The 20,388-nt window shown below is 40.7% G+C and overlaps 1 protein-coding gene and 1 long non-coding RNA gene across 3 annotated transcripts in view; one reads left to right on the top strand and one right to left on the bottom strand.

Moving 5' to 3' along the window:
* Positions 1 to 20,388, top strand: part of frem3 (Fras1 related extracellular matrix 3) — a 38,706-nt gene that overhangs the window by 12,221 nt on the left and 6,097 nt on the right. Inside the window, exons 3-18 of the mRNA XM_061830776.1 lie at positions 6,395 to 6,541; positions 6,893 to 7,123; positions 8,128 to 8,253; positions 10,021 to 10,272; positions 13,371 to 13,520; positions 13,591 to 13,800; positions 13,870 to 14,067; positions 14,611 to 14,775; positions 14,855 to 15,037; positions 15,719 to 15,849; positions 16,893 to 17,051; positions 17,351 to 17,654; positions 17,727 to 17,858; positions 19,080 to 19,411; positions 19,872 to 20,064; positions 20,144 to 20,248. Of these exons, the coding sequence (XP_061686760.1) occupies positions 6,395 to 6,541; positions 6,893 to 7,123; positions 8,128 to 8,253; positions 10,021 to 10,272; positions 13,371 to 13,520; positions 13,591 to 13,800; positions 13,870 to 14,067; positions 14,611 to 14,775; positions 14,855 to 15,037; positions 15,719 to 15,849; positions 16,893 to 17,051; positions 17,351 to 17,654; positions 17,727 to 17,858; positions 19,080 to 19,411; positions 19,872 to 20,064; positions 20,144 to 20,248 (3,018 nt within the window). The remainder of the gene's footprint in view (positions 1 to 6,394; positions 6,542 to 6,892; positions 7,124 to 8,127; positions 8,254 to 10,020; positions 10,273 to 13,370; positions 13,521 to 13,590; positions 13,801 to 13,869; positions 14,068 to 14,610; positions 14,776 to 14,854; positions 15,038 to 15,718; positions 15,850 to 16,892; positions 17,052 to 17,350; positions 17,655 to 17,726; positions 17,859 to 19,079; positions 19,412 to 19,871; positions 20,065 to 20,143; positions 20,249 to 20,388) is intronic.
* Positions 1 to 20,388, bottom strand: part of LOC133506539 (uncharacterized) — a 116,579-nt gene that overhangs the window by 92,696 nt on the left and 3,495 nt on the right. For both annotated transcript variants that reach the window (XR_009796522.1, XR_009796521.1), the window contains exons 2-4: positions 14,601 to 14,724; positions 11,397 to 11,478; positions 10,046 to 10,253 (exon numbers count right to left, since the gene is read on the bottom strand). This is a non-coding gene — a long non-coding RNA (uncharacterized LOC133506539). The remainder of the gene's footprint in view (positions 1 to 10,045; positions 10,254 to 11,396; positions 11,479 to 14,600; positions 14,725 to 20,388) is intronic.

Here is a 20,388-nt window from a genome sequence, read left to right as displayed (position 1 = left end):
TGAGTGTATTTTGTTGACATTTTATGAGAGACACATAATGGTGATGTGGAAGAAAAATTTCTTTTTAAATCTTACATAAAACTGAGTCAAGTGGGTGAAAAGCCACATGTCCATCAAGGAATAAGACCAAACTGGATCATCATCATTTCGTTTCCCATACAGAGGAGGATTTATGTGAAGCGAGATTAAGGAAATTTTGTTTTCTTTATTTTAAGTTAAACACATTCAACACTTCCAAAACTTGAAGTATTACAAAGAATATTTGTCTTATTCCTTGTCAGCTGGTCTAAGTTCATACTGTAAATGCTTGGCCATGAACCTAACGTATTAAATATATTACCAAATCCTAAGTGAAGATGCACAAAGGCTGTGTAGGAAGTTCCCACTGAGGGAAGTGCATAGAATGTGAAACATCAATATGAACAAAACAAAGGTTTTGAAATAACAAATGATTCAGTTAAGATTTGTTCACACTGTAAAATTGTTTTGGGAATTTTTTTTAAACTATTTTCCCGTAGCACGGGAGGGCAACTGGTTAGAGGGTTGGCCTCACAGTTCTGAGGACGGGGGTTCAAATACTGGCGCTGCCTGTGTGGAGTTTGCATGAATAAAACAAAAACTTGCATAGAAAATAATTTTTTAAATCCCACGATGTAGCGAATAAGAATTTAACACACCTGTTAATTTGTTGCAACATATTTTTTGAAAATATATTTAGTATGCCTGTATAATTTTATACTGACATTTTCCACACATCTCGGGTGAAATTCAACTTCCGTTCTTGACCTCTGTATACTTGTTAGAGCATGAGCACACACACAAGTCCCATTTCAGCTGTGCCGCACCACACACACACACCTCTTCAATCACGTAGATACCTTGTAACTATTAAGGGACTATGTGGCATTTTTATTAGGGCGAAACTGTGTGTGCATGTGTTAGTGTAATCCCCCCAGCAAAGTGTAACATGAAAGCTGCAAATAGTTGCGAATACAACGCAGCTTCTCAATGCAGACATTAAGTGAGGAAGTCGCCACAGGCTAAAAGTTTTCCTTACTTTCTGTCTTGTTGAGACATTTCAATGTTCTTTGCATTTCAAAACTTAGAGATGGAAAGTGTGTCACGTTTGGAGGTCCCTGACCTACATCCCGAATTGTATCTGTGCTTGTTCCCAATAGCAACAAAACCAGCCGGATTTATGACCCCGTGCTTGAGAGTAGTTTGATTGTAAGTCATTTAATTTTTGGTTTATTTTATGTAGACGTTAATTTAGCTTGACGCAGATGTTAAATTTTCGTGATCAGCGAAAACTAGTATAGGAATTCACTTCCTCCAAGACTCCAGACTCCACGGCCACAGATAGTGGAGAGGCTGAATGTTGAGTACCAGCCGTGGGATCCCGTTTCAAACAGGGCCCCCTACCCCCTCAGCCCCATTGGATCGGCTTGTCCCCCCCTGCAAAAGCCAATCTCTCCCAAGATCACCTCAAGGCTGCCATTCTTCTTCCTCTTCTTCTTCCACTTCATCATAATTTTTTCACCTTTTCTTCCCTCTCGCCGCCACTCAGCTTTCATCCTTTCTTTCCACGGGCCTGATTTATTGAGGGTATGGCGTCGTAATGTATGCCCCCCCGGGTTATTCTTATCCACTCATGGCGCGTGGCCCTGCAAACTTGTCACCGAGATGCCCCGCCTGAATCTGTGCTACGCACATAAATCTCCTTTCCTTGATCATCACACTCTGTTATTTGTATTTAAATTGAATAAAAGTCACCAACATACCTGCTACTGTCAAGACGTCCATAAAGAAATGATTCCAAAAGCCGCACTGTAAAGGAGCGTGGGACAAATTCATCTACATTAATTTAGCATTCTAATCAAGTGATTGAGCTTATTAGGCAACCTCTATTCCCGTCAATGTTCCTGTCCCACATTTTCTCAGGCACCTGTTGCTAGGCAGAGTTTAATGGGCAAAATCATGTCAAAACAAACAGGAAGAGGAACGGGTCAGCAGGAACAATAACAGGACAACCCTTTCGACAGAAACCTGTCTAAAACCAGCACTACAATGACTTTGACAAATGCCTCCACATTCACATTTCAGTAGTTCTATAATATACAGCATTATTAAACACTCCAAACTAAGAAAACATATGTGTGATTAAGGGAGAAAACTACTGTACAATGACAATAGCTGTCACTGGATCAGGTTTTCTTGGAGGTTGTCGCACGTCCTTTAATCACTCATGTGAACGTCGGAGCTCGACATCGACCTCAATAATCCCCCCCACAGGCTACAGTACACTGTGGTGTCACTATATAGCGGTGGGTGGGTTGAAGTCTAAGAATCCTGCTGCAGGCAAAACTGTGACATATACAGAAATGTTAGACACTTGAAATTCAAGAACCCTCAGTAGAGATTTGACCGAAACAACCTCGAAATCATGTTGATGCAGCTACAATGGTTTTCAATCGGGGGAGATGGAGACCCCAGGACACATAATTTGAAATAATATGAAATTATATAAGCGAGGAGCCAGGACACTTAATGCTATGTTATCCTGAGCAGTTTGGCCTTAAACTAAAAATATCTGTTATTTTAAACACAATGTTATGCTAGCTTGGAAGAATTGAAAACGAAATTGAGTATGAAGCTACACTAAGTTATAAACCTGGGCGAAAACGTGGCTGATACTGGACTGTAAGTGGAACGGTATTGTAGGTCCAAAAGCAAAGCAATGCAAAGATGGGTGTTAAAAATACAAAGCAAAATGATTTGGTGTTGGAATTATGTCGCAGGTCGCAGCATATTGGTGGACGAGCGGGGGGACCGTACTGTGGTCTTACTGGAATGGCAGTGCTCTTAAAAACCTTGTCATTCACGAAAAGAATTACAGCATTAACATGGGAAGGGGGAAAATGAATATTAAAGTTGGAATTTGAAAAATATTTGCTTTGACCTTATGAATTGCTGGTAGTTCATTAGCTTGGTAGGGTAAATAGCACATTTGAGATTGGATCACCCACCGTCGAATTTTTACAAACAATACTCCAATACTCCAGCCAGGACGCAACTTGTATTAGTTAGCATCAGTGCTAGCAAGACTCTTGAGTTGTGTCTAGTGGCTGTACACACAATCACAGACGAAAATGTTTAAAACACAACAGATGATAATGATATACTCTGATTTATAAATTAAAGCTACAACATAATTTTTTTTGAATTTGTGGACCAAGCAAGACATCTCTCATGTTTTGCTACCGTCTGTGAAAATGTTACCAGCTGGACTTCCTTCTCTAAATTTTGATTATTTTGATACACTTGCTGTAATACTGACAAGCTCGCAATCAGCATTTTAGCACACCTAACAAGCTAACTATTTAGCACCTTCCACGAGTCGGGCATTATTGCTGGAAACGCTCGTGGGAATTCTGTCACCGGGAGCGTCGGCTCCAACTCAGGGGGTCGTGTGAACTACCTCAAAAGAAGTCACAGGAAAAAGGGAGAAGCTTATTCAGGAAAATAAAAATGTGGCCCACCCACACCGCAGGAGGGATGCTTGGGGAGGGTGGGGGACCTTGGGTACAGCTGTCATTCCACATTGTAGATGCACTGGAACAGGACCAGAGTTTAGGTGATTTTACTGATTGACGGACACACGTTGCTAGGGAGAGTCGGTGGGGCTCAATCAAAACTGCCCCATAGGGCAAGGTTGAAATGCCAGTGGAGATACAGGGATGAAATGAGGCTTTTGAGGAAGTAGTTTCCCCCCCTCAAACCTCCCCCAGTATTTTTATCCTCCCCAGTCACATAGCATAATGGCTGTGGCCTCCTTCAATGCCCGTTTTACTGTGGGTACACGCTTGAGATGCTTGCTCTTTGTCTATTGAGTCCACTTGACACAATGAAGTCCAACTCCATCCTATTTTTAAAGTACTGGACAAGAAAAAAAAGTGTAATCCTACCACAAGCTTGGAGTTTACTGTTGTAAAATGACACATTTTCTGGTAAATTTATGCCTTTTTCTTGGAGTAATAAGCCTTTGTTCTTGTAATTTTATGTTTTCTTTCCAAGAATTTTTTTTTCCTTGTAAAAGTCTACATTTGTCATTGGTGATTATGCTGTTTTTCTTGGATAATTGTGATTTTTCTGGTAAAATATTTATTATACTGAAAACTTGAGAATATTTTGTAATTTTTTTTTAATTACCTAATTTTTATTGTCAAATAAGATCTTTTCTTAGTCTTTTCTCTTGTAAATTCATGAACTTTTCATGGAGAATTGTGCCTCTTTCCTTAATGGATTTAAACTTATTTTTAATACAACTTCTTGTAAGTTCACCATCATTTTTTCTTTTGACATTACAAATCCTTGGAAGATTACATAGTTTTGTTGTAAAAATTACACCATGTAAATTTTCCCAATGGATCCACTTAATTCTCATAATTGGTTGCTGCTTTTGTTTTGTCCCTGCAGCTAAGGAAAGAGGTGGGACAGAAAGGTGGGGAAAAGTAGGATGAACCACGTGTAGCAGTGCACAGTTGGGGGAGACATTCAGTATTTTTTTTTTTAATCAATGTTTATTTTTGCAATTCACTGTGCATTTTTTTTAGCTTTGAATATCCCAATTTATGGTAATTTTTGACCAAAAAAAAAGTATTTTTTTTGTGACATTGATTTATCACAATTTTACAATGTTACTATTGTATCATTACAACCCTATTTTTGTAATTCTATAACTTCATTCTCCACTTATTAGAACTTTGGGAAATTATTTTTTTTCCTACTCAGAAGATTACAATGTTACAATAAAATATTACAATATTGCAACAAATCGTACAATATTACCAACAAACCAATGGATCTTTTTTTTCCATCATATTTTTCCTACTTCTTTCTGGTGAATCTATGATTTATTTATTTTAGTTTTTTTGCTGGTAATGTTTCAACTTGTCATACGTTTTCAAAAAGTCTGTTAAAACTAATATTATGTGGCGTAGAATGGCCTAAACAAATACTATAAAGTATAGTAAGTAAAAATACAATAAACTTTTCCACCTTCTTCTTCAAGCTAAAATCTTGAAGTAACCTCAGTGTTGCTCCCCAAGCTTATATTGGCTCAACAGGACCGTAGTCAACGTGAGCAGCGATGCGCAGCTAAAGCGAGACGACCCCCACCTAACCTCACTGAGCCAAAGACGCCGCTGATCGTGACCCATTTCACATCAAAAGTAGTAGACACCCAGCTCGTCATCTTACATTTTTTTTTAAATCCCAAGTGACCAATAATCTTAAATATCTCCCAGCCTGTCAGTCAGTGTAAGTGGTTACTACCCGGGGATGTAGCTGTAACTAAAACTTACAAGAACATCAGAAATGAATAAGGAAAAAAATCATGGAATTGCGAGAACTAAAATGAATTAGGACTTAATTTTACAATTATTAAATTGTAAAATTTGAAATTAAAAATGAAATTCTTTTATTTCACATGGATCAAATTGGATAAGTAATAGAAATATAAGTATTGAGTTATAACATTATGATAAAAACTTGTAAAATTAACAAAAAAAATGTAATTTTGTATCTGAGTAAGAATACTACAACAAACAAGTCAGAATTTCAAGGTCCAAAACTAAATACTGTGGAAAAAGTAGAAGTTTAAAAGAAAATGGGCAACATTTTAGAGGAATAAAGTCTGCTATTTTGACAATTAAATGGCAAAAATTGTCCTTTTAAAAGAATCAAGTCATAATACTGCAACAAAAAAGGTGTAAATTATGAACATGAAAGCAAATTTTTAACAGAAAAAAGGATGTTTGACAGAAATTAAATAGATTTAAGGATAAAAATAACGTTGCAATACTGTCGGAATGGAGTCATAAAACCATTAGAATCTATTTGAAATATCTTTTTGTTTTAAATGACCTCTTTAAATATTTGGATTCTAAGTCCGTCAATGGCACTGAATGAGAATTTCCATTCATTTCAACGGGAACAAATGATTTTAAAAAAGTTTTGCATTCCAACCACAGCTACAAAACAAATTTAATTCGTGATGACCTATCACTTTGCATGGTACCTTTTCTAAACATAGGCTGGACATAGCCTTTATTGTGTAAAGTCAACACATCACCTGAGCTGTAGACGCGGAGGATCTCAAGCGTGTACCCGCAGTAACACGGACGGTAACCATTAATGCCACGTGACTGGTCTTAGATCAGATGCATGGGCTTGGCTAAGTGGTTCATCAGAGACGCTTCCTCAGACCAGATAAGGAAACATTTTAAGTGATCACGTTACCATCACAAAATGCCCTTTTGTAACTCTTGAGTTTGCGCCTCAGTGGGCTTGCATGCCAGCTAATAGATTGCTTGCCGTGCTTTTCATCCTCCAGGCGGAAATAAACTCAAGCCTCAGCCATTCAGGCTCAACTGGGCCTGGATCTCCCTGGAGACGGAATACTACCTAGTGGACGAGGACGCCAAGTTCCTGGAGGTGACGCTCAAACGGCGAGGATACTTGGGGGAGACGTCCTTTGTCAGTGAGTTTCCCTAACATGAGTCACAATGAAGTTGAAATAGTATGAGAATAAATGGTTGTAATCTTACGAGGAAAGGGCCATCATTCCAGAAGACTGACATCATTACATTGACAAAAATATTTTCCAGTAATATTTGGTAAAATAAAGTTATAGAATTATAAGAATAACTTTCAAATGGACAATTCTGAGAAACAAGTCTACTAAACGGTACAGAAAATTAAGGGATGGATAGAAGTCTAAATGTATTTTTTTTTTTTAAATAAAAACCCGGCCTTTGACCAGGATTGGCCACAGTCCAGCCAAAACCTGAATCTTGACTCATTATAAACTCCCAAATCTATTCCCCTCTAGGCATCGCAACCAAGGACGGTACGGCTGAGAAGGACAAAGACTTCCGGGGTAAATCCCAGAAGCAGGTCCAGTTCAACCCGGGCCAGACCACGGCATCCTGGAAGGTGAAGATCTTCACCGACCAGGAGTTTGAAACATCGGAAACCTTCCAGATCCAGCTTTCTGACCCGGTGATGGCTGTGCTGGAGTTCCCAGATGTCGCTACCGTGGAGATCGTGGACCCGGGAGACGGTAATATATTGGCGATACAGTAAAGCCCTGTTTATCGTGGTACATACATCCAGAACCACTCGTGAAAAATATGCGATATAGAGTCCATATAATTTTGCCCCTCCCACTAACTTTAAATACGTGTAAACTCATCATCGACGAGGTTACAGAAATTACCTTTTATATTACCGTTGTACTTTCAGCAATTTGATCGGTGACATCAGTATTGGCAATGACGTCTTCGATCGGCATTTACATTTATACTTACATTACGTAGCTAGTGCTACCGTTTGTGGTTGTTTGTAAACATGCTGCTTTTCTTTTGACCACATGATCTGACCAGAGCAGTATATTTTAACCTTTTTGTAGACAAAGCACAGACTTTACAATTGAAAAACCTTGCAGCACACCAACTGACAAATATGTCACAAAATGTAGATACAGTACATTAATTGCACTATGTACTTACTCCCATCTAATAGAAGAACATTACTTTGTTGTGTCTGTCACGATACATTACTGGCATGAATAGATGAATAAAGATCAGTTACCTTTTGTTTTAAACTCGCTGATCGGCTCCAAAAATCCTGACCGAGTAAAGCCAAATTACCGTGATTGTAAACTTTCAAACAACTGCTACTTTCACACACAAGGAACAGCGACACATAGAAACAGAGAGTACTAGAGAGACTGAAACATTGTACATTCAAACAATGAAAATGATCAATCAAACCATACAATCACAAAAGTCCGCGAGCTTAATGCTCAGACATAATGTGAAACGCCAAAGACGGGCTGATGAAATTTAGCATTGACGTTATGGTGATTGATAACTATAGAAAAATTGCTACTTTAACACACAGAGCACCAACACAAATCAAAGGCACATGTTCTCTGGTCTGTGGAAATAATTACTGAAGCTTAGTCAGGGACCATCCCTGCCTTTAATTCTTGATCTTGTCCTTTACTCTCCATGTTTTTTGAAAGAGACGAAATTGGTAATAATTTCTCCTTCGAAAAAACAGAGTCAACCGTGTTCATCCCTCATTCTGAGTTCCGAATCGAGGAGGACGTCGGAGAGCTACTGGTGCCGGTCCAACGGTCCGGAGATGCCAGTCGCGAACTCATGGTCGTCTGCTCCACTCATCAAGGTAACCTGAAAACTGTTTCTTTTTGTTCTATAATTACAACTTCTGTCTTGTAAATTTATGGTGAAATTGTTGTTTTAAAAGTTGTAAAAATTCTGGTACTATTATAATTAATTCTCCTAAAATCACTATTTAAAAAAAATGGTATTTGGCCATATGTTCTCATGTTTAACTGGTTTCGTTATTGTAAAAATCGAAATCAAACCTGCTGATTCCATTACTACTGTCTTGTAATTCTGCACTTTTTTCAGTATTCCTAATGTATTTTATGTATTGATTGAATTCTATATTAGCTTATTCATCCAAAATTAATTTTTTGTTGAAATTGTATTTAAGAAATAAGACATTTTCTCAGTCATCTTAGAACTGCTTTCGTCCTGAGTCAGCTGGGCTACGCTCTAGCACTTGTGAGGATACGCGGCTCAGAGAATAGATGGATGGATGGACGTCTGCACAATTCTACTTTTTTTTTTTTTTATATATTACAACTTAAAGCTAGGCGGCACGGTGTGCAGCTGGTTAGAGCGTTGGCATCACACTTTTGAGGACCAGGATTCAAATCCCGGCCTCGAATGTGTGGAGTTTGCATGTTCTCCCTGCACCTGCGTGGGTTTTCTCTGGCACACCGATTTCCTCCCACATCCCAAAAATATGCATTCATTGGGGATTCCAAATTTCCCCTTGGCGTGATTGTGAGAACAACTCTTATCTGTCTATATATGCCCTATGATTGGCTGGCAACATATTCAGGGTGTACCCCACCTCCTGCCCCATGATAGCTGGGATAGGCTCCAGCACTCCCGCTACCCTTGTGAGGATAAGCAGCTCAGAAAATGGATGGATGGAACTTAATGCTACTAAAATTGTACTTGCATTTTTTGCAGTCTTATGACTGTTTTTCCAATATTTTGACCTAATAGTTTTTCCTTAGTATCACAACTATATTTTCTGTAGTTACATAATTATTATTCTTATAAAATAGAAACTCTTGTATATTATTACTAACTAGGTTAACTTGATTCAAGTTACAGTATATTGTGATTTTTTTCCTCATAGTATTTTTCTCCTGATGATGACTCAATTCTCTTTTTGACTCAATTTTTTGCAACTTAATTTCTATATTTTCTCACAATTCAATTACTTTATTCTTCTAATATTGAATAAATTTTCATAAAATTCAAACTTTTTTCTAGTATGAAGTCTACACTTTCGATTTTGACTCAATCCACATTAATTCACAAAATGGCAACTCTTGTAATTTAATAATGTTTTTCATTCTGTAATTTAATTCCAATCATGTTGAAATAATTTGATATAGTTTTATGACTTCATTCCCTGAATGGAGCAACTTATTTTTTTGCAAAAATACAGTAAGACAAAGCATATGGTGTTTACCCTTTTCTTGTACTATTACCCGTCAGGTATTTTACTGTAACAACTTTATTTTATTTAAGTAACAACTTGTAATTCTGCAATATTTTCTCATAATTGGGGTGACAACAATCCATGAGAACTCATAATTCTGCAATATTTCCTCATAATTAGGGTCACAATCTATTTCTTAATTCTCCTTAATTTCCACCATTTTACAACCTTACATTTTACAAACTTTTCTAACCAGAATTCAGTGACTTTAATTATAAAATGTAATTCTTTCCTTCTTCACCAATGAATGCTGTCCATTGCATATGTTGATTTTTTGCAACAAATTCAAAATTTAAATAATGAAGAATACATTTCTAATATCTAATAATTAATCTTCCCACCCAGGTACAGCCACGGGCACCATCCCTACCTCTGTGCTCTCCTACTCGGATTACATCACTCGGGCCGACGACCACACTAGTCTGCTGCGTTTCGACAAGGATGAACGTGAGAAGCTGTGCCGCATCATCATCATCGACGACTCGCTGTACGAGGACGAGGAGACCTTCAACGTCACCCTCAGCATGCCCATGGGAGGCCGGGTGGGCGCCTCCTTCCCCACCGCCAAGGTCACCATCCTGGCCGACAGCAACGACGGTGAGTGTCGTCGGAATGGTTTGCGTATTCCGCCAACTATTGCGGTTGATCATTTTTCTAGGATTATGGTTGTAAGAATAAATGTGACACGGTGTGGTTTTGCTGTTCCATTCCTGTTGTAAAATGACATTTCTCAAGTCATTCAATCAATAGACTGAAAGTATTCAACAATTTTTTTTAAAATCATATAGTGGTACCTCTACTTACAAAATTAACTTGTTCCAGAAGTCTTTTTGTAACATGTTTTTTTTTTTGTAAGTAGAAGCACTTTTTACATGTAAATAGCCTAATTTGTACATCGGGTGAGAGGTAAGTTTAGCCTGGGTTGTTAGTGAAAGTTACAGAGCACCATCACTGCATGTACACGTAAATTCACACCTTGGGTGCCTTTTACGAATCAAATAATCTGTAGCCAAGCCATTTATTTTTCCAGGTAATGTAAGATGGCGGCACGGTGGCTCAGCTGGAAAGCATTGGCCTCACAGTTCTGAGGTCCTGGGTTCAATCCTGGACCCACCTGGGTGGAGCTTGCATGTTCTCCCCGTGCCTGCATGGGTTTTCTCCGAGCACTCCGGTTTCCTCCCACATCCCAAAAACATGCAACATTAATGGGAGACTCTAAATTGCCCCGAGGTGTGATTGTGGGTGCGGCTGTTTGTCTCCATGTGCCCTGTGATTGGCTGGCAACCAGTTCAGGGTGTACTCCGCCTCCTGTACGTTGACAGCTGGGATAGGCTCCAGCACTCCCCGCGACCCTTGTGAGGATAAGCGGCTAAGAAAATGTATGTATGGATGGATGGCCTAATTTTTTTTCCTCAATGTTCTCCTATTAGCAAATTGAAACTTGACAAATGACTTCACACCATGCGGCTCGAGCATGACGAGATCTTTGTACGGCTGTGGTGCAATGAAGCTCCTGTTTTCCTATTTCGGGATCCAGACGTGATTAATGAGAACAAAAGGTCCTCAGCCGGTGTGGCGACCAGAAGCCACCACGAAACCACAGATTATTTCCATTCCCTAATGGCTGGACGCTACTTCACAGCGACCGCTTTCAGGCACCTGAAGCGTGTCAGAACACGATAAGAATAGACAAGCGCTTATGTTGGATTTCAGTAACTTACAAGCGTGCGCCGCCTCGTGCTCGCGTGAACTCATCAGCACTGATGGGGAAAACAGAGGGCATCCTTTTGTCTCCAGCAGGTGCTGCAGAGAGGAGCTATTGTGCCGGGAAACCACATGATTGGCATGTTTTCAAGTCCAAAAAAAGGACATCATGACAGGCAAAAGAAACTGCATAGTTTTTACTTTATTCTCATCGTATTACAATTTAGTTCTCTCGATATTGAAAAAAAATAATACTACTTTTATTCTTCCCTAGTGAAACGATGCTCTGGAAAACCTGGGACATATTTCTGTCTGAGTGTCTGTCTTGCCATTTAGCGGCGTTTAGCCCTTTCAAGTCAGTAGGAGGAAGAAGCACATAAACACTGCAATAATGGAATCTGGCGAGACTCCAAGTCAACGTATACAACTGTCGATCTCATTTATTTATGGCGGGCTGTTAGGCCCAGGGACCCACCGAGGGGCCCGCACTGCAATAGCCGGGGGTCTTCTCTTGTCTCTTGGGAATTTATACATAAACTTCCATAGTGGCTCCCCTGGCGGAAAATTATCTGGGAGGGACACTGGTGTGGAAAACCCGCAAGTGAATGCAGGAAATTAGCAAGGGTGAATGCAAAGAGACATGTACACAAAAGAAGGAATTTTATATGTTTCGGGTGTCTGTTCATCGGCTTGGTGATTTAAAAACAGAAAGTCTCACCGCTACAGAACAAAATGTACCACTAAATAACATCAAGAGGGTACAAGAAGTATTAATACCACACAACATACAGTAAATATTAAGAGAATATACGCATCCACTGATTGGAACCAAGTCAAAATGTGACCCCCCCAAAAAAAAACATGTACGAAAAATACTAACTACCCTAACATCACATAAAAACAGTTTATGAGTGTCACAAATCTCCGGTGCAGGGGTGGACCCAAATGCAGGACTCCGGGACAAGGACATGTTGTTAGGTGTAGTTTAATTCAAGCTGAGGTGGCACAGAAACACTGTGACAAGGATGGCTAAACACTGCAGTATTTTCAGTGGTGGAGATTCCTACTGTCAGTGAATGCAACACACAAACTCAGGGCACAACGCACAACAAACTGGCAAATGCCAGTGACAAAAACTCCAACTCAAATACACAGTCTAATTACAGTCCCAATGTGAAACAGCCGTGAGGGGTGGCCACACCCCTCTTGGCCGTGGTCCAGCCTGGCTCATGACAATGAGGTGCAAAAAAGTTTTAACGCCATTAGAAAAAAATGCATAATTTTACAAGAAAACAATAAATAATTTCAAAAGAAAAACATGAAAACATTACATTTCCTCAAACAAATTATATTACATCTTTATTCTCTTGAAATGACTGGAATAGAAAGAGTCATCCTGTTACAACGTTATTCTCCTAAAGTCAAGAGCTCGTCGTGGTGAAAAGCTATCAGTGGATCTCCTGAGCACATTGATCGCGTGAAGAGCATTTGCTTTATACACAAGTGAAGAGAGACGAATTGATGTTCCCACAGTCGGAATTCCATCGCTCCCTCCCCCTCGTCGCTAATTAGCTCCTCTGTCATCGGAAAGCACGATGAACGGCGCTCACTCGTGTGTGAAGTACACTCGCAAGCTTTCTACAGGTAACTCGGAAAAGTCCTCTACAGGAGTATCTGAATTCTGACCTCCGACTTCCTGTGCGAAATGAAAACCCGTTTTTTTATCTTTATCAACTGTTATCGTTATTACTACTACCATGTGACGTGCAATGATCCCGAACTTTGGACATACTTTTTTTTTTTTTTTTACCCACTCTTTTCTAATGGATTGTGCTTAATGCTACATGAATCAGTAATTACCTTGGTCAGTGTTGGCACGGTACGGCTTTATTCTCATCATTTTATGACTAGAAAGCAATATATAAAATGAACAGATGTAAAGTTTACAATCAGTAGGCATGAACGATGGTCAAACTCGGTATTTTCCGCAGAGCCCTCATTGTACTTTGGGGAGCCCGAGTACATGGTGGAAGAGAGTTCAGGCTATGTGGAGGTGAAGGTGTGGAGGACGGGCACTGACCTCTCCAAGACGGCCACTGTGACCGTTCGCTCCAGAAAGAGTGAGCCCATCTCGGCTGAAGGTAGTTTTGGACACAACACTTTGTGATGTCGCGTTACGCAAGGACGCTCACGCATGTACGATTTACACAGCCGGACTGGACTATGTGGGTATTAGCCGAAACCTGGACTTTGCCCCCGGAGTGACCATGCAGACATTCAGGGTGACCATTTTGGACGACCTGGGCCAGCCTGAACTGGAAGGACTGGAGACCTTTGATCTGGTGCTAAGAATGCCCATGAACGCTGTACTGGGGGAACCCAGCAAGACCACCATCACCATCAATGACACCACCACGGACGGTAAGTCAAGCCAGTGCATTAAAACTGGTATCCTGGCAACACTCTGTCATGACAAATTTGCTGTCACAGTACCAAAGGTCCAGTTCAAGGAGGGCAGCTACAAGGTGGACGAGGCAGACGGGGAGGTTATAGCAACTGTGTACCGCAGTGGAGACATCAGTATCAGGTCCACAGTTCGTTGCTACACGCGACAGGGCACGGCTCAAGTGATGATGGACTACAGCGAGAGACCCAACACCGACATGTCCATCATCACCTTCCTACCAGGTGAGGTCACCCTTTCTCCCAACGCGTGTGTATTTATACAACTATGTATGTGGTGCAATAACACAGCTATTAAATAAACTTGATAACAAAATTGGATTTACTAAAGCAATGATCATGAGAGAAAATTTTAGAGTACATGGTATAACAAATGGTATTGTGTCATATTACAATTTTTATCATATTATATTGTAATATATCTTCACATTGTACTGTATAACGTGGTATTGTATCAGATAAATGTGTTTTTGCATTGCATCACATTATAACACCACAGATATTTCAATTGTATTGTACTATTTTGTAGCATTTCAGATTGTGGTATTGTAATCAATTCTAATAATAATGTACAGTATTTTAATGTATTACATTGTAATGTATCATAGTACTGTACTGTATTACATCACATTTGAACATTTTAAGGGGCCATATCATATCTTTTTGCAATGAAACATGCAGGATATGATTGTGTGCTATCATTTGTCTCCAATATTTCAAAATGCAGTATAAAATTATCCAACATGATGTCTACTTACTTCCACATAGGCGAGACGGAAAAGCCTTGTGTGGTCAAGCTGGAGGACGACTCAATTCATGAAGAGGATGAGGAGTTCCGTCTGGTCTTAGGAACACCCAAGAGCAAGTCACAGTACGGGGCCTCTGTGGGGGAGCAGAAGGAAGCCTTGATCAAAATCACAGATGGCAAAGACAGTACGTCATCAAAAACCTTTCTAGACCAAACTCTTAACCGGTGGGCTCAATGGTTTCTCTCTCTACTTCCTGATTTTAGAGCCCATCATTCGCTTTTCGGAGATCAAGTATAGCGTGCGAGAACCCCAGGTGAAAGGTGACATGGCTCTTGTGAAGATCCCCATCCTGCGAGTGGGTGACACCTCCAAGTTGTCAGTGGTGAGGGTGCACACCAAGGATGGTTCAGCAACATCCGGGGAGGACTACAACCCCCTGTCGGAAGGTGAGACCACCCAACTTGGCGCATTTGTATCACAGTACAGGCCCTTACATCCCGACTCATGAAAAAGTTAATTCCAAATAGCTGTTCGTATCTTTAATTTTTCCGTTTTTGTTTTGTAACTGCATAAGGCTTAGCACCTGTTCTTTCTCTCACACGTGGCAGATAGCAGTTCTTGAAGAGGTAAAGTGCGCTTGATTCAAGCTGTTTATTTGTCACTCACGGTTGAAGTTGACTGTAAACACAAGTCGTCCGGTGAGGACAGAACCAATACTGCAGTCCTCACCAGCCTCAGCGTTATCTACCACAAATTGCTAAACAAATAGACTTGATCTTAAATATGTATAGCAATAAATCAACCGACCCAGCGATGTGATGCAACTACAAAGGAAAATCTTTAAGTGACCATTTCAGGGTGTGGTCCTCCTTAAACACAAAGTTAGCTGAGCTAGGCTCCACCACTCCCGTGACTTTTGAGAAGATATGCGGCTTGGAAGATGGATGGATGGATGGATGGATGGATGGATGGATGGATGGATGGATGGATGGATGGATGGATGGAAGTTGTCATAAGTCAGTATTGCAAACAGTGAAGCGTTGGCATCTCTGAAATGTTCATACGATGAATGTTCTTAAGTAGGGAGTGCCTGGACAAGGGATGAAGGCTAACATTATCTTCTGTAGACGTGGAGTTCAAAGAGGGTGACAAAGAGCATTTCGTGGAGATCGAGATCCTGTACGACGGAGAGCGAGAGATGAGGGAGGCCTTCACGGTGCACATGAAGCCCGATGACAACATGGTGGCAGAGATACAGGTGATGGCGCATAGCTACAAATGCGCAAAATATAGCCCGGCAGCAGCTGGCATTGCTGTCAGCACTCTGGAACCCCTCTGCTTTATAAAAAGCCCTTGGAATGAGAAAAGTGGTTGGGTGGGGTGGGTGGGGCTTAACATCAGATGGAGCTAAAAATAGATTGGAAGCCACCGTGTAGAAATAGCCCAACTAAATTGTGACCCACGTTCCATTCAAGGCCGCACAGTCTTTAAAATAACATCTGGTGCTTCACCACGGTGGACACAATTATATAATACTGTATACAGTATGTAGGGAATAATTAGGGCACCTAAATCAAATTTATGTAATTCAATGGTTGGAGGAACAGGCTTAGAGTCGTAACATCTTAAAGATACTTCATCTTAAACTCTCATCCAGTTTAAAAAATTTAAGAAGAAAATTGCATCATATCGGAATGTAATATAGTCATTTCATCACGGGAATGCGATATATTTATTACGCATCATATTGTAATTATTGTATTGAATCATATCGTTTTGTATTGCATAATTTATTGTATCAAACTGTATTGCATCATAATGCATGTCATATCATAAGGTATTGCATTGTAATGCAGCATATAATAATTATCGCATCATACTAAATCATAGTTTACGATAATGTATCGATTTGTAGTTACCATATTGTATCGTACCACATCATATCGTCATGTTGTTTGTAACACATACCGTTATACATCAATGTATTTTATTGCAATATATTGCATCATATCATAATGTAATGTATCACATAATGGATCAAATGTAGACCAATTTGATTAACAGCAGGAATTTATTTGGCAAAGGAAAACCTCGAAGTTGAAAAAATGACTAGATTATCATCCGAATGAAACTATGAGTCGTAGATAAAATAATGAAGACTACAATCCCACGTTACAACCCAGCTGTAAACTGTAATACTCATACTGTAAATATTTGAGTTGTTCCAGCTGACTTAACGCTCAGAGTACTGTACTTTCTTTGACGCCAATCATCTAATCCTGCCTTCCCTGCTCTCGCTAGATGAACAAAGCCATTGTGTACATCGAAGAGATGGACAGCGTGGCGGACGTGACCTTCCCGGCGGTGCCCAACGTGGTTTCCCTGCTCATGTACGACGATACAGCCAAAACCAAAGAGAACCCCAACCCGGTCAACGGATATCCAGTTGTGTGTGTGACGGTAAGTGCGACTCGCTTTGTTTCAGTATCATTTTGAACTCTCCAATTTGTGACTGTAGTACAGTGGTACCTTATGAGCTTAATATGTTCCATGACTGAGCTTGTAATCACCGTCTAGTGGTGGCGTATATAAAGCTCATACACACTGACACACAAAAGATAAATAAAATAAAAATCAACTGAGCGACATACCCTTTCACGCCAAAGGCTCATAAAACTTTTTTCCGAAATCCCCGCATTTGACAACACAACCTTATTCAATAGTCAAGATATCACCGTCAGTGTGTTCCTGTGTTCTAGGCCTGCAACCCCAAATACGACGACTTTGACAAAACCGGTTCCATCTGTTCGGCGGAGAGCATCAATGACACCCTCACCCAGTACCGCTGGCTGGTCAGCGCCCCCACTGAGTCCGATGGTGTGACCAGTCCCATGAGGGAGGTGGACACCAACACCTTCTTTACCAACACTAAGTCTATCACCTTGGATTCCATCTACTTCCAAGCGGGCTCCCGGGTCCAGTGTGCCGCCAGGGCCTTCAACGCCAACGGGGACGCTGGTCTGGAGCTTTCCAGCCCCATCGTTGTGATCAGCAGGGACGAAGGTAAGTAGATGGTGTGAGGAACATCCCCACTTGGAGGGCGGCTACTTCATCTACACTTTAACCTCTTGGCAGGCATGTGTCAACCACGGATTGAAGGTACCGTTGGAGCCGAGCCTTTCTCCGCAAAGATCCGCTACACAGGCCCAGATGACCCCGACTTCCCCAACCTCATCAAACTCACGATCACCATGCCCCATAAGGATGGTGAGGGAACACACTCCTGTATGGTGTAGCAAAAAATACGTACACTTGTTTTCCGCAACAGCAGCCTTTGGAAGTAACAAGCGTGCAAATACTTTGTTACTGTATTTAAGTAGATTTTTCACATTCCTCAAAATTACTTCATTATCTTTCGGAGTTTGTTTTTCCTTTTATTGCCACCAAAAGAAAACATATGCCTACTTTCTACTCCTTACTTTTGTCAAATTAAGATCTTTTTTTCAACTGAGGATAACAACAATGAAAAAAAAAAAAAAAAAAAGGACTGGAAGAGAAAGCAGAAAACTGTCAGTTCCAAAACTCGCAGGTCGCCATGCTGTTTTTGCAGAGTTCATCTACAACAGAATCCTTGAATCCACAGTATTTTCAGAGCTCCTGCCATCCTTGTCCATGTAGGTGGCTACTTCACACTGGCAAGTGGACAACAGGTTGGCGCGATTAAATCCTCAAAACATTTTGTCCGTTAAAGGATAAAAAAGGCAAACTGTCTCATGCATGACTGAGATGACTTGTCCATTGATCTAGTTCAAGTTAAAGTCAAGACTCTTGGCCACCAACTCAAAGTGATGTAATTTTCAAGTACTGTATCTGGCAAGAAAGTCGCAATTCATAACACCATCATCTCAAGTTGAATCGAGTCAAGTGATTTGACTCGAGTCCCTCCTTCTCTCCATGAACAAATGTGTATCATGGAGCCAGATATATTTGAAGAGACAAGTTATTCCCCATGCCTGGTCTTATTTAAGATGATCTTTTGATGTTGTCGCCTAGTAGAATGACTTGTGGAAAATGCATTGTTTTGTGCCATCTTAAAGACCGCTAGCTTGTAGAGTTCAAACATTTTCTGTCTAATTTGGAAAAGGCAACCAGGTAAGGTGTATCTTTTCAGATGTTATCATTAGCAAAATTAGCATATAGGAACATAACACAGAAATAGAAGAACTTTTTCAGTACAAGCCCCATTTAAGTTCAAGAGTGAAACGAATTAGTGTGGACACAAGTTTTCATTTCGCCAAGTTATCTAAATGGATATTGTATCTACATAACTGACTGGTTTTTGTTTTTTTTTGTTTGTTTGTTTCGAAGTACAAGTGCTTTCAGTCTGTCCTTTATTTTTACTCCAGGATAAGAGTTGACTAAGTACTCCTACTTTTACCGATTATTTTTAGTTTTTTTTTTTTTTAAATCAGTATGTGCTTCCAACAGGTATGTTGCCAGTGATCTCCACGAGACCGCTATCCAACTTTGAGCTCACCCTGAGCCCCGATGGCACCCGCGTGGGCAACCACCGCTGCTCCAACTTGCTGGATTTCAACGAGATCCAGACGGGCCACGGCTTCATCACTGATGCCACCAAGAACCCCGAGATCATCGGCGAAACGTCACCATACCAGTACAGCAACGCCATGCGCTCGTCGAATTCGCTACGCTTCTACCGGAATCTCAACTTGGACGCCTGCCTCTGGCAGTTCACCAGTTACTATGACATGTCGGAGTTGTTGAATGACTGCGGTGGCTCCATAGCCACAGATGGACAGGTATGAAAAAATGACCATCAACAGAATTTTAGGAAGCAGCTCAGTTGAACAGATTTAAGATCCAAGTTTGAGCAACCTTTCAGAAGTGTCAAAACTATTCAGCGTTGTTACGCAATTATAGATATTAGCGTTTAAGACGACGTCTGTATAAGTTAAAATCTCCACTCCATCTTTTTAGTCAAGTTAAAGTCTATGAGTAACGGTTTCAAATTTTTCAGACCAGAGGTAGGCTTGACATGGTGCCCACATTAACTGGTCATCTGTGTGATTACTGAAATGTGGACTGGCCAGTGATTGTAGAGGATCTCAGTAGGAGTGCGCATGAAGTTCTAAAGATAAATGCAAGGGAAGTAATAGTGCAACACAATAATGTATACCGATATAGTTTTTAGGTCCCAAAAATCCACAGTTGCAGTTGATTTTAAAAACTGGACTTCTCACCAACATTCTGTTTTCACAGGTACTCAATTTGGTCCAGTCCTATGTCACCCTGCGGGTGCCGCTCTTTGTGTCTTATGTCTTCCACTCCCCCGTGGCTGTGGGCGGCTGGCAGCACTTTGACCTCCAGTCAGAGCTCAAGCTCACCTTCGTGTACGACACGGCCATTCTCTGGCAGGAGGGCATCGGGAGTCCGCCCGAGTCAGAGCTGCAAGGTCTGATTTGATGCCGTCACCCTAAAGGCATTCGTGGTGCTGCGTTTGATTCCTTAAACGTTATTTTATATCTTTGCAGGGGCCATGTACCCCACCAGCATGCGCATAAATGAGGAGGGTCGATTGGTGGTCAACTTCAAGACCGAGGCTCGTTACAGGGGACAGTTTGTTATGACTCACCCAGGTAAGTCATCAAGAGTGGTCCCTCTAAAAATGGAGTCTCCTATTGGATTACTCTACATCCTCTATTGGGTTATTTCTGGAGTTCCACAGTTGTGGGGTGGAGAGTAGTAGGGATGTCCGGTGCGAAAGTACCAGGTGACA

The sequence above is a fragment of the Syngnathoides biaculeatus genome, chromosome 9 (genome assembly GCF_019802595.1).
Source record: "Syngnathoides biaculeatus isolate LvHL_M chromosome 9, ASM1980259v1, whole genome shotgun sequence".
Lineage (NCBI taxonomy): Eukaryota > Metazoa > Chordata > Actinopteri > Syngnathiformes > Syngnathidae > Syngnathoides > Syngnathoides biaculeatus.
The sequence above is the reverse complement of the archived record's forward strand: the minus strand, read 5'-3'. Positions and strand labels throughout refer to the sequence as shown.